This window comes from Anabrus simplex, chromosome X, assembly GCF_040414725.1.
Source record: "Anabrus simplex isolate iqAnaSimp1 chromosome X, ASM4041472v1, whole genome shotgun sequence".
In the NCBI taxonomy this organism is placed as follows: domain Eukaryota; kingdom Metazoa; phylum Arthropoda; class Insecta; order Orthoptera; family Tettigoniidae; genus Anabrus; species Anabrus simplex.
In genome coordinates this window covers 140,541,387-140,556,323 of record NC_090279.1, presented here as the reverse complement: position 1 = coordinate 140,556,323, position 14,937 = coordinate 140,541,387, and the positions used below count along the sequence as shown (strand labels likewise).

At 41.2% G+C, this 14,937-nt stretch overlaps 1 protein-coding gene across 1 annotated transcript; it reads left to right on the top strand.

The window, feature by feature from the left end:
- Window positions 1–1,351: 1,351 nt before the first annotated feature.
- On the top strand, window positions 1,352–3,508 carry LOC137503365 (uncharacterized). The gene is made up of 3 exons (XM_068230924.1): window positions 1,352–1,508; window positions 1,883–2,506; window positions 2,604–3,508. Exons 1-3 carry the CDS (start codon window positions 1,352–1,354, stop codon window positions 3,506–3,508), a joined length of 1,686 nt encoding a protein of 561 aa, XP_068087025.1.
- The last annotated feature ends 11,429 nt before the right edge of the window (window positions 3,509–14,937 follow it).

Genomic DNA, 14,937 nt, shown 5'->3' with positions numbered 1-14,937 from the left:
AATTGACAGGGTCTCCAACATTAGTCAACCTTCAACTTTTTGTCATTTCAACTACTTCTTCCGTAATTGTACACACTTTATCGATCTCATTCGTAAGAAAATGTTTTGTGCACACATCCTGGGCATCAACCGGATCTGCTACATCCGCTAATCTTAACGCATTCATATAAAGGGCTTTGTCTCTAAGGTTCCCAATCTTGCTTATTTCTTGAGAAACAAAGTGTTTTGTGCAAGCGTCTTGATCATTCACGGGATCGGCCACGTTGGTGATGCGTTTCCTTTTTACATCATATCCTTCACTATCTAACTGTGGAAGCAGCTGAAGATTTCTGTCTACATAGCTTTTATTAGCAGCATCATTACTATTCGCAGGTATTACCACACCTTTTATGCGACGATTCTTTGCATCATAGTGTCCATCGTTACTTTGGAATAGAGTCTTTGGTGCGACATAAGCTTTTGTACACACATCTTGTTCATCAACAGGGTTAGCCACATTGACTAGACGTTTAGATTGAGCATCATAGTTTCCCTTTATTCGTTTCAATCGGAACCAGTCAACGTATTTTTTTGTACACGCGTCGCTAGGTAGTTGCGGATCTTCTACATTCATTAAACGCTTTTTATTAACATTATAATGACCGTCCGAAGTACGTTGGATTGTTTGCCTATCGACATACCTCTTATTCGCCGGATCGGTTTCATTTACAGGGTCTTCAACAGTTTTCTTATAGCAATATGTTCTTCCGAAAGCGTCCATCGCGGCACTGCTCAATAGTGTGTCTATTACGTGAGTATTTAACTAGATTCATTCCTCTCCCACCGTCAGTCGTTATGAAGATTATAAAACAGAAAGATACACTTCCCGTTACGAATGTCGTCTCACAACTAGTCCCGTGTGCATCAGTGCAGCTGCATCGTCATGGTACACTATTACCATCCTCTATTCGATGTATCGTAGCGGGTCCATCTGGCTGCGGAAAGAGCAACCTCTTAATCACACTCATTACTTCACGTCAGGGATTACGCTTCCAGAATATTTACATCTTCGTGAAATCCCTTTATCAACCACTCTATCAATATCTGAAACAGGTTATGGATGGATTAAGTGACATTGGTATACAATATTTTTCTTTCTCCGCCAACCAGGATGTAATACCTACAGATGAAGTACTACCATATTCTCTCATGATTTTCGACGATGTTATAAAAGAGCAGCAAAACGTAATTAAATCCTACTTTTTGCATGGGACGACATAAAAACGTTGACTGCTTTTATTTGTGTCAGACCTATTCACGTGTACCGAAGCAGCTTATCCGTGATAATAGTAACCTCATAGTGTTATTCAAAATGGACGAGTGTAATATGCGTCACGTCTACGATGATCATGTGAATACTGACATGACCTTCCCAGACTTTAAGAAGATCTGTGCTATGTGCTGGGATAACAGTCGCCAGGGGTTCATTGTTATCGATAAAGATCGTCCCCGGAACGAAGGACGGTATCGTATGGGGTTTGATCACTTTATCACTATTTAATTGACTCCTTCACAGGGCGAGCGTTTACTTGTATCCCTGCCGACGTCATGAGCAGACATTTAACGCAGGAGATTATCCGGGCACGAAACAATATTCGTCAAAAGTATCGAGAACTTAAACGCTATCGTGCAGATAGTGATCTACTCTTGCAAAAACATATTGCCGAACCACTTCAAGCTATACTTAGGACACCTTCAAAGAAGAGTCTCCAGTCGGTTGGAACGCAGACGACACCTTTAAAGAAGAGTCTCCAGCCCGTTAGAACGCAGACCGTGTAAGAAGAAGAAGAAGATGATGAAAAAGAGAAAGAGAAAGAGAAAGATGATCAGGTGTTTACTCCAGCCAAGTCAAAAACACCTCAGTTTCTACGTACGACAGTTCTCGCAGAAACGCCAACGCGGCAGTCTGATTTGTCTGCTCTTACCTCTACACCAGAGTTCAAGAGCTACCTGAAAGAGACGTACGGTGAACTCGCAGCCAAGTATGTTAAGAGATTATTTATGGGAAGAACGGATCGAACGTATGGCGTTCGTTACGAAAATGATCTGTTCTACATTGGCAACACTGAAGTAACACTGGACAGCAAAACAATAGTTGTAAAAAGAGTTCGTTATGCATTAAGTGAAGGTCTTCTCGAACTACTTTTTTCCTACATTCCTAATTCTGAGGTGTATACAGACAGTGATCTTGAGAAGTATAAATCCATCCTACGAGCGACAAATGCGTACAGACGAAATTACGATTCTTCGGCGGCAGTAAATGCTAACAAGAGTTACAAGTACCGAGAAGTTATTTCTAAATTGTTCCCAACCCAGCAAAATATTCGTCACCTTTCGGCTAGTGGGTTGCGCACAAAGATGTGGATGCCTCGTGTAGACTATACCTACTGGAACGATCCTAACAAGTTAGTTGAGCGATTGCTCTTGCTCGATGCATCTCGCAGCGCAGGACATACGGGACATGAAGGTGAGATTCGTGAAATAGAAGAAGAACTACGCCGTGCTAACTTTATCGTGTAATGTCTCCGCGGAAGAAGATAAAACATCTTCTCATGTAAAAGAAGGGATTGCTCGTGAGTTGCACAAGACAGCCCGTCGACACTATCGTCGTAGACGAGTCATCACACGGGGAAAGGATGATCTTTGGCAAGCAGATCTCGTAGAAATGATTCCCTACGCAACCAGTAACAGCGGTATCAAATATCTCCTGACTGTCATCGTTGTCTATTCCAAGTTTGCCTTTGCAGAGCCCGTACGTGCTAAAACAGCAAGCGTTGTCACAGCTGCGTTCAAGGCCATTATCAAGCGAGCGGGACGCTACCCACGTCTTCTTCAGACAGATCAAGGCAGAGAGTTTTATAATAAGGAATTTTCTACTTACCTGAATTCGCTTAACATCCATCATTATTCTACGTACAGCAACCTTAAAGCGAGTGTTGTAGAGAGGTTCAACAGAACGCTTAAGACCATCATGTGGCGTGAATTTACTGCACGTGGTTCCTATCGCTGGTTAGATATTCTTCAAAACATTGTCGACCGGTACAATAACACCGTTCATCGAACAACTGAGATGAAACCTCGCGATGTTCGTGACAACCGCCTGCTCAAGACTGTGTACAGTAGAGTAAAAATAGCAGACCGGAAACGTCATCGATTCAAAACAGATGATTTTGTACGCATTAGCAAACATAAATCGCTTTTTGATAAGGGTTACACTCCAAACTGGAGTACCGAAATCTTCCAGATTGATAAAGTGCAACTTACAAATCCAGCTACATACGTACTCCGCGATCTTGCAGGACAGCCCATCAAAGGAGGTTTCTATGCTGAAGAACTTCAAAAAACACAGTATCCCAATAGTTACCTGGTGGAAAAGGTTCTGCGTAAACGTGGAAATAAACTGTACGTGAAATGGCTAGGGTTCAATAACACGTTTAATTCTTGGATTAATAAATCAGATGTGTTGTAACTCTCAGCTCAGTGCTGCTCTCTGCTCACCCGATTCTCCTCTCGGCATCGTTCCCACGCCTCTACCCGTAAAAGGAAGCACACACGTTCAGTCTGGCTATTTGCTCTTTAGACGTCCTAATGGCCGCTTCGCTGACGTATTACTGTCAAAACGGAGGCTTGCTTGTTAATGTCGTAACTGAAAATAAAATTGACATAGTTGCTGTCGGTATATTAGTAGAATTATGTAGAAGAAACAAGAACATGTATTATATGAAGAAGAAAAAATTATATTTTATGAATTATAAATCCGACTGTAATGTATTTGATACTACTTTAAATTTTCTCTCCTTCTTACGATTTATTATCAGGGAAAACAAGACTGATGATATGGACGTTTTTGTAAAATATGAGAGGACTGAATTAAATAGTTTAGAACTTAATTATCATATATCCTATCTACTTAAATTAAGAGAACATGTGCCAGAAATTAGCTAAACTAGCTCAAGGCAACGTCTTTCTGATTGTCCTCAGAATAAATAGTTTGCACACTCCCCTCCATTTTTTTATTTCACTAGCGCGCTCTCCCCTCTCCACATCGTCATCCCCTCTTCCACATCGTTCCCCACCGTATCCCTACCATCCGTAGTCTATAAAAGGAGCACGCACGGGCAGTTCGTTGCAGTCTGCTTCTAAGCAGACTGTCGACCAAACTGATCTTAGGGGAGGGGGGTGAGGAGGGCTTAGACTCATCCAACACCTCTCCCCGACCAAGGGTTGTGTCAACACCCTCTAAGTCACAATGACCTAGCGGGTGTTGGCTGAACGACGTCATTGATGACGTCATTAAAGGTCTCTGACCTAATAGCGTCATCGATGACGCCATGGTCAATGACCTTAACGGGACTTCCGGGGTCAATGACCTTATGAATATTAAGGAGATAACGGTACTTGGCCGCAGGGCGGCCTACTCTATTTACTTTCCAGATCTACGATATAAATATGAGATGATCTAGAGACGCCTCCTCTGAAATATAAATGGAATGTTTTCGCTTATGAACATTCAGAGTGGATGGCAGATGTTCGTACATCCCTGTAGCTTGTACCGTCACGCAGGAGTATAAATTATTCTCAAGTGTTGGCAGATAACCATCTCGTTGATAGTTCGGAACACAAGGCGCATTACTGTACCTCGAAGGGTTTCGTCGTAGACAAATACAGACATATTTCGGCAATCACCTTATAACATGTGGGAATGCTGCCAAGTGCCCTACACGTTGGGCCCAGAAGAGGAATGATAGCTGCTCCGATTGACGGTGTACATGCTCATTGTAGGCGCTCTTTTCGTGCAACAGAACTTGCTGACGTACATCCTACGTCAAGAACATCCTGCGAACATGCAACACCCCCTAACAATTATGGTAAATGGCGTTCAGCTAGTAAATGTCATAGAGAAGTGCACCCACAAGAAAAGGTAAAAATAGAGCAAACAGACCAGAATATCAGGAAATAATACATCGAGCATAGTACGAAGAGTACTAGAACCCACCTACAATAAAAAACAAGAGGCAAGGATCCCAAGGAAATGCGAAGGCATTCACCAAAAACAACACCAAAATTCTCAAGAAAATAGAAATAAAACTATAATTTGATAAATAATGTCTACATTAAATTTAAATTTGAAAAATGAATAAACTTTGTTAAAATAATAACGAAGAGTATAATTAATATTTAGTACATCATTTAAATGTAAATAAACCTAGTTCTGTAGTAAATAGTACCATTCTATCACACAAGAATATCCTGATGCACCAGCCTACTCTAAACATCACAAATAATATATTAAATATAATATAAAATTTAAAAAAAATGGGAAAATGGGTTGGATAGTTAAATAGAAGACTTTTGACAGAACCCAATGGAGGATCGTTCTCCGCAATACCTACACGAACGATGGTACTAAGCACATCACATTAAATTTGAAACAGTACACAAATACCAAGCATACTGTCCGCATAAGCCCGCACCAGATCGAGAGTACTAAACCAAATAATTAATTGTTTAAATCACAAAGCCATAGTAGGCTAGATAATCAATAAAACGCCCGATATTAATAAGTAAGAGAACTAGTCAGTTCAGTTAACATGACCAAGTCAAACGCACGAACACCACTCAGGGTGAAACAATCCGTTATTATATTCACGATGCCACACACAAGTTGGTGCTATCGCAGACGGGACAATAATGAATAATAATCAATTACGTAACTTCCAAGCACGAAGAGATAAGCAACAAGATAAGCAATAAGAATAGATAAGAACCGAACTCCCGATCGCTCACACTAGCGCTGTCCAAAAACCCTCGATTAAAACCATTAACGTTACAAGTATATTATTGAATTAATGCGGGTTTACCGAAATAATTAGGATAATAATCGCATAAAACACCCGCAATACTGATGGAAACAAACCATCCAAATCCTAAATATATATATCCCAAAGAAATATTAAAATTTACAACTCTGACGATAATAATAATAATAATAATAATAATAATAATAATAATAATAATAATAATAATTAAAAACAGTGGTATCTAATGTAAGCATAGTATTAGGTCAAAACACGGGCATGAGAAGGCCGAAACACACGAAAGCATGCCCGAATCAAATATAAGAGAATCACAAGCAATAATAAACACGAATTCGTGCGCAAATGATAGGGAAAATAAATTTGCACACGCATACAGGAAATAGCACAGAATAACTTCCGCAAATACACAGGAAAACAAAAAAATCCAAGAAAAACAAACTTAAATCAAGGCAAAAGAGAATTTCCAAAAGTTACCTAGGCAACAATGGCGTTCCGTTACACATGACACTCACTTAAAGCTAGAATGCCATACCACAAAACTAATATACAAGTCAAATCACGTTTAAAAATACTAACTAGGGTATAAATAACACACCAGTAAAATAATCTTTGCAGAAGTGGTATATCATTAAAGGCTTAATTACACGAATCCATATATGCTTAGGTAACTCACGTACCTAATACTACAAGTGAGAAGTTTAAAGAAAACAATCCTTCACAGTTAACACTCGAGTGAAGATGTTACACTTCCAAATATATTCATCCTCGTCCCTTATCGAGGTATACCCTTCCTATTATCCAATGCCGACCGAGTCGGTCATTATATTAGGAGCTGTACAGCAGTTACACATGGCTACAGCAAGCGTCCACTCTCGAGCAGTTCCAACCATCGTTAACCACACTGCATGATAACCACTAGTATCGACACCGTCTAGCATTGGTACACGCTCTGGCGAGCATGGTCAATAGGCTACACAATTTAGAGTTCCGATCGTCGCACACAGATGGCGTAGGAGCGCGTGTTGCGGTCTCCACAGTACGATCATACACATCAGAAATAATAACTTACAGAATAATTAGGTGACGAAATGTCCCAATAGCCACATGTAAAGTGAGTAGTAGATATGTAGACCATATGTTCCGTGCGCCCTTGCGCTGAAAATTATCTGTATCATACAGATACGTAGTTTAACCATACAGCTCGTCTAAAAGCGTCGGATCCCAATTTAATATGGTTTAGTAACAGTAATAACAGTAACAATGTCACCGCTCGATACACACGTACCAGGCCAAGTATGCAGAGTTCAATTGCACAAGGCATAAATCACAGAAGATGATCTGTGCTGATAAGGCACGTAGTTTATATATATATGTCTTGTATAAAATGTATAATCCAAATAATATATATTACATTATTAATGCTACAAACACTGCAGCCTATTGTGCACATATTGAGAGAGATTATGCACAACTTACGTTTGTACCTTGTTCAGAAACGAAATCTCCATAAGACAGATGTGTGAGAGGAGAGCAGTTCCCAAAGTGTGACAGAAATATTGAGGGCATTACTGGTGTGTCCTTTCCACAGTTTCTCCCAACACCAACAGCAGTACCGCTTGAATAACACCTATCTGCATAGGTGTAATGGGCGTTCAGGGACCGTTGGGTGGTCTGGGAGAAACCCGGACCTGAACTCCTTAGATTTCGTCTGGGAACGTATAGAACCTGAGGTGTGTTTCAGAGGAGTGAAGAACGATAATGTTTGTTTTAGTGGCTCGAGAAGTAATAAGCCGGATCCAAGCTGTTTGAGTTTTCGCTCTGTCTACAGATGAACCCTGTAAGAGGATACGTTACCTCTCATTTCATTGTTTACGTTGCATACTCCCTTGCTGCATTGTTCTCCTATGTTATTAGTGCCGAAAATCAAATCTGGATGATATCCTCTTCTCCAACGGCCACTGTTAAAAGAAGGTGGACCGAGCTCGATAGCTGCAGTCGCTTAAGTTCGGCCAGTATCCAGTAATCGGGAGATAGTGGGTTCGAGCCCCACTGTCGGCAGCCCTGAAGATGGTTTTCCGTGGTTTCCCATTTTCACACCAGGCAAATGCCGGGGCTGTACCTTAATTAAGGCCACGGCCGTTTCCTTCCACTTCCCAGGTCTTTCCTATCCCATCGTCGCCATAAGATATACCTGTGTCGGCGCGACGTAAAGCAAATAGCAAAAAATAGAAGAAGGTGGCAGTTTACTATCATGAATAATAGAGAGTTCCATAGCATCTGCCCAGTGTTGTAATAGTTCGCCATTTTCATAACTGTGTTCATATCCCCATTCCGTACTGTGAAAGTTAGAATCTACGGGTCTGGTGTTTACCTGTGATTAGTACCTACTATGTTAGGAACGCCATGGTTTTGTGTTGCCTATGATTGGCGCCCTTATGTGAGGAACACCGTGAGTATACTTGTGATTAGTACCGCTACATGAGAAATACCCTGGTCCTGCTTTACTAGCGATACGTACCGTTGTGAGGGGCAGTTGATCTGGATTTTGAACAAAAACATCATCGATTCAGGAATGTGCTTTGGGAGTAGCACCTTGGTCAGTACATACCATTGTTTTAAGTTCATAATCATTGTTCATCGTCGTGTTCTTAATTGTCTTCGGAGTATTCATTTGGAATTATTTGTAAATATTAATACTGTGAGCTGGAACTGCTGATAATTTTACACTCGTATTCGTCCATTCATTATTCATATTCAAGTTTTGAATTGTGGTCGGAGGATGAATTTTTGGACTTTAAAATTGGTAGTACATTTCGTACCATTAGGGGCCGATAACCTAGATTCTAGGCCACTTTAAACAACAACAACAACAACAACAATAATAATAATCATCATCATCACATCACGAAGAGATGGAGTAGACTAGGCTAATTTTTACACAAGTTGTAATTCCATCATGAGGAAGGTAATCACTATACATCTCAGGAGATTTCTGGGTGTGGCTGTTGTATGTTGAGTGCAGTTTAACGTATCTACACTTGGCCAAGTTGTAAACAGTCCTTCCTCTGTTACACATAGCGGACAGGCGAGGTAAGCTGAGCCCAGCTTGTAGGGACATGTCCATTCCACACGTCGGCCTCAAGCGTTGCCAGATCCTCACTTTAATGGCTGTTTCCATCTGCTACGGTATGTCTTCGCAGCTACACCAACAATGTGTTATAAGTTTCTTTTCAGAGAAATTTCTTGCCACTTAGGGTTACTCTTCCATTTGTTGGATGCCACACCTTGAGTACACTACTGACATTCATACAGAGCTGATTCCTGAGAATGCTGCGCTCAATTTCCGGCGAAAGATTGGTAGCTACTAACGCAATTCGACCGCGGCATACAGCGAAGACACCGGCCGTGGAAGACTAAACAGACAATCTCAAAGGGTTCAGGAAGCCCTCGAGCATTAGGAGCGTGCACTAGTGAAGTGATGACCTGCATCACCAAGCACATCTTAAAATTTCTTCCTTTACAACACATTTACCCAAACTCTGTATTCTCTTGGTCTCTTGCCTCTAGTTCCACATACCTTTTGCTAGTATTCTCTGTCACTGGTCCACCCAAAAGGTGCCTTAAATGATGAGATCCAAGTTCAATACAAAGTACAGGCCCATTTCGATCGAGACAGGTGTAAGGTTATTGCTGACCTAAGATCAGGCGGCATGATTGCATAGTATCACTGCCGCTGAGCTGACTGTGGGTAGAGTTCCGGCCAAGGAATGTGGGAGTCATTAAATTAAGAAGACACCCTTCTGGTTCGGATTCCACATTAAACTAAAAACCCTTGGTCATGATCAAGGTATTTATGTTCAGGAAAGACAGCAAGTTTCCTTGCAGAAGAGACTGATTCTTCTTGGTGTTGCTTTATTTCCAGTTTTCCAGAGACTCCTTTAGTTACCTCTTAAATTGACTAAACTATATGATATTAGTCTGGATATAAAAGACATACGAACCGTTGCCAACCTGTATTAAAATCAGTCCTCATCTGTTAATGTTGATAACACCAACAACCATGCTATTGAAATAAAGCAAGGGATGAGGCAAGGCTCTGTTATAACTCAACTCCTCTTCAATATCTACTGTGAAAGGGTGTTTTTCTTGAGCACTGCAAGGAAAACAGTATATCATCATTGTTAATGGAATCGTAATAAATAATCTGCATAATGCGTATGATACTTTTCTGTTTGCAATAAGTACTGATGATCCACAGATATTAGCAAACTGATTGGTCAAACAAAGTTCTGCGTTTAAACACAAAAAATACTAACTTAGTGACCGTAAGAAAATATGTCATTCAGCCTCTAAAACTGACAGTACCTGGCACACCACTGGAGCATGTACAGTACGGTAAGTACAGTACTGCTCAAGACAAACTGATCCATTACCTTCGGTTTATAGCGACAACGAGAACCGCAGGCACAATTTACCAGTCGGTGGTGGTGCGCAGAGATAATTGGTGTGGACATTGAACCTGAGGGTCGATATGGTTCAATTACTAACCATTTCTTCAGAACATACTATTGCACATGCCCTTTGAGTATGAATTCCTATCTCTAGTCTTTCAAGGTGATCTCGACATTGTGGATATGGGTGTATTTCAATCATTCACAAAACTTACCAGCACCAATAAATAGATGAGAAGCGATAAGAATCTGTCCAACGCAAAACAATAGAAAATATAATTTCAGTAAATAAGTCATTCTGAAAAGGAAATTAATATATAAAAAAGGTACTTAAATGTTTATGATGGAAGTTGATTCATTCCTGACTTGCAATGTCTCAGGATTGGTCCATTTAGCACCCTTTAGGGTGTGGTGGTCTTTCCCCTTTTAGTTCCACATTCTGGAAAGGAATATCCCTTGCAAGGTGCATCATGATGAAAGTAGAGATTCTTCTTGCAAGCTGCATAATGATTCCTTTGTTCCTTCTCTTGCAGGCTTCTCGTAACAGTAAGCTTTCTGACACGCATACACACACACACACACATTAAAAATAAAATGGCACATTTATATGTGCTCCAACCATGCCTATTTAAATGGCAGTCGACACTTAACTAGCGGGTTCAGATGATTTATGCATACTACACGTGTTCCAGAATTAATATTATAGTGGTTATGCCTTGCAGAAGACTAAATAAAATGTTCCCTTCGTAAGACATCATGGGTAATAAACGTCGCTTGGCGTAGAATATCTTGTGGAGTTGTAGTGGGAAAGCGAAGTGAAGTTGTGCTCTATGAAAGCAGTAAAGTAAGAGCTGAGTAAGTTAAGCGTCGATTACACACTGCCTTTATCAGTTCTCGGCCTAGAAGGTGTGATTAGTTGGAAACAAATCATAAATTTTCTTCATGTTTTCTTAAAATATCATGGTTCGAAACTGGTCTTGTGAGGAGTTCTGAAAACTTTCCGGGCGGTGTTAGCCTTGAAAATGTTAACTGTAGGAAAATAGGCGCCATCATTGGTGTCCACTTCACATTTGGCCGTTGGGACGCCTGTTTTGTGTCATTATGATATGCTGTAACGATCAGTTAAGAAAAGGATGATAGTAAAACCAAAAGTTACTTCCGGAACATTCGTCAGTATAGTAATGCACTTGCAGTTGTTTCCGTTCAAGTGGATATCATAAATGTTGAAAAACCAAGGGTTATATTAAGTGGTAAGTACGGTTGTCGAATATTGTACTGATTTGTGTATTCCTTAGTTAACCAGGGGCTACTCCACCGCATACGTTTATAAGCATGCGAGATTTCTCGCACGGGTCCCCTAATTCTACATTATTAACAATTAACTGTCTGAAATGCCCAGCTATCTTTAAGCTGTTAATTTAAATACTATAATTGGTAGCAGCCTTTCGGAAGTTACAAGGGCGGCAGTCTGAATGATTGACTGATATCGCCTAGTAATAATACTCAGCATGGCTTAGCTGTGTTGATAATGCTACATGGCTGAAAGCAACGGGAAACTACAGCCGTAACTCACTGTCGAGGAGATGCAGCTCTCTCTGTATGAATGATGTACCGATGATGGCTTCCTCCCGGGTAAAATATTCCGGAGGTAAACTAGTCCCCCATTCGGATCTCCGGGTGGGGACTACACGAGAGGGGGCAATTATCAGGAAGATGGATACTGACATTCTGCGAGTCGGAGAGTGGAATGTTAGAAGTTTGAATCGTTGTGGTAGATTAGAGAATCTGAAAAGGGAGGTGGAGAGACTAAAGTTAGATGTAGTTGGTGTAAGTGAGGTACGTTGGCAAGAAGAACAGGATTCCTGGTCAGGCGTCTACCGAATTATCAACACAAGTAGTATGGTATACTATAAGTCTGGGATTCGGCGGCCTCCTCAGCCTCCGGCTCCCAGCACCCACTCCTACTCCTCCTCCCGGGAGGCCTTCCCAGGGACCTGCTCCTCCTCCTCCGGCTCCCAGGGACCCACTCCACCGCCGCCACCCGGGAGGCCTTCCCAGGGACCCGCTCCGCCACCCGCGGGAAATTTGAATTGGTAAACAAAGCCACGTGCTTTTTTGACTGCCACGTGCTTTTTGACAGCTATCTTAACGGGCCTAAACATTAGTGATGCCAACTTAACGTTACCAGCGCGAGATTTGAATCGGTAAACAAATCCACGTGCTTTTTGACAGCTGTTATCCGCCATCTTTAATCAACAGAGCACAGTGTTGCTATCATGCGGGCAATATCGTCAGCTGTCATCCGCCATCTTTAATCAGCAGAAAACTGTGCTGCCCTCTTTACGGCTACTACCTTAAGCACGTAGTAGTGGGCAATTTGAAAAGTTCCGTTAGCTGTCATCCGCCATCTTTAAACAAGAGAGCACCGTGCTACCATCTTTAGCTACTACCTTTGAAATGTGGTGGCGGCAAATTAATAAATTCCACGTGCTCTTGTTTGGAAAGAAACTCACGTGCTTTTTGTTAGCTGTCAACCGCCTTCTTCCATCACAAACATCAGTGCTGCACTCTGTAGCTACATACCTTTGAAATATGGTGGCGGATAATTTAAAAAATTCTACAGCAGCGATCTCTCGACGCTAATTGCATAATATGGCGGCTTTACATGACTCCTTAAGGGTGCTTACGCAAGATGGCTGCTATACACAGGTTCATATGAGACGCGCTTTGGATGCTTGCGCAAGATGGCGGTTATAAATGGCTCCTTATCAGACTCCCTAGGGATGCTTGCGCAAGATGGTGGTTGCTCTTATGAGACGTCTTAAGGGACCTTGCACAAGACAGCTTGAGACGCCCTAAGGATGCTTGCGCAAGATGGCGGCTGCTCTTATGGAGAAAGCTAGATTAGAGGCTAACGTGCCATGCTAGTTCGATTCATTACATTTGAGGCTTAAATGCAAAATGTTAAATATCTCGAATACGGTGCGTCGTAGAGCAAAACGGACAAAATTTTTCCGCCCAATACCGAGGTTCGCGGTATCAGGAACATGATAGCATAAGATGAACATAGCCTAATGATGAGATCAACGGTTCGGTTCCTACTTAGGCCCTTTGGCATTTGCTCTGTTTTAGCTTATATTGAAGCAAGTTTTTGTAACATGATCAAGACTAGCTATGGTAGAGAGTATAACGTGCCGTGCTCGTTCGATTCATTAAATTTGGGGCTTAAATGCAAAATGTTAAATATCTCGGAAACGGTGCATCGTAGAGCAAAACGGACAAACTTTTTCGGCCCAATACCTAGTTTCGCAGTATCAGGAACATGATAGCATAACCAAAAAGTAGTCTAATGATGAGATCAAGGGTTCAGTTCCTACTTAGGCCCTTTGGCATTGACGGCTATCCAATTCTACAAGATGGCAGCTATACATAACTTCTTGTGAGACGGCTTAAGGGTGCTTGCACAAGATGGCTAGAGACACCCTAGGGATGCTTGCGCAAGATGGTGGACACAAGATGGCGACTATACACGACTCCTTATGATACGGCCTAGGGGTGCTCACACAAGATAGCGGCTACTCTTATGAAGAAAGCTAGCTTAGAGGCTACTGCGAAAGATAACGGCTGCTGTTATGCATGAGGTGGAGGGCAATTTGAAATTCTATGTGCTTAATCAGCAAAGCACCGTGCTGCTATCTTTAGCTACTACCTTTGAAATGTGGTGGCGGTAATTTGAAAATTTCCTTTGACAGCAGCTATTTTTAAACAACAGCGGCTATACATAAGCTGTTAAGATCTCCTCTTATGTCAAGGAATAGCTCTATCGAACAAGTTTAAATCTATATCGGGATAGGTAGAGTGAGGACCTGCTGCAGTGATGACGTCATTGTGCATGTTTGGACTTGCGAAACATAACAAGACCAGAATTAATGTCGTTAACCTCAACATGTGATCAGAATATTGACTGATGTGTTCAGAACACTAAATAAGTGATTAAGAGTAAAATAGAACACTGTAATCGATACAACATGTGTTTAGATCATGTTAGGGGATACCCTTGTTCTAAGAAGATCAGATTGAAACATAACAAGGCTAGAATCGATCACTGTAATCGATGCTGTAAACTTCAACATGTGATCAGAACATTGTTTGATGTGTTCAGAGCAAAAGTACAATTTGAATGATTTGCCTAGTGTAAAAATCGAAAACACACTGTGTACATATCGCGTAGCGAACTCGCTCAGTAAACGATATTGCGAAAGTACAACTTCAATGATTTGCCTAGTGTAAAAATCGAAAACACACTGTGTACATATTGCGTAGCTATCTCGCTCAGTAAACTATACTGCAAAAGTACAACTTCAATGGTTTGCCTAGTGTAAAAGTCAAAAACACACTGTGCACATACTGCGTAGCCAACGTGCTCGGTAAACGATATAGCAAAAGTACAACCTATGATATTCGTCTTGTGCGAAAATCAAAAACTATAGAAAATCTATACTGCGTAGCCAACTCGCTCGGTAAACGATAATCTGATTTAGTTACAATAGAAAAACATAGATTCAAACCCTGTTCTATTATCGCAAACACGGAGGGTATAATTAAACAGAACGATTGGTGCTATAAGA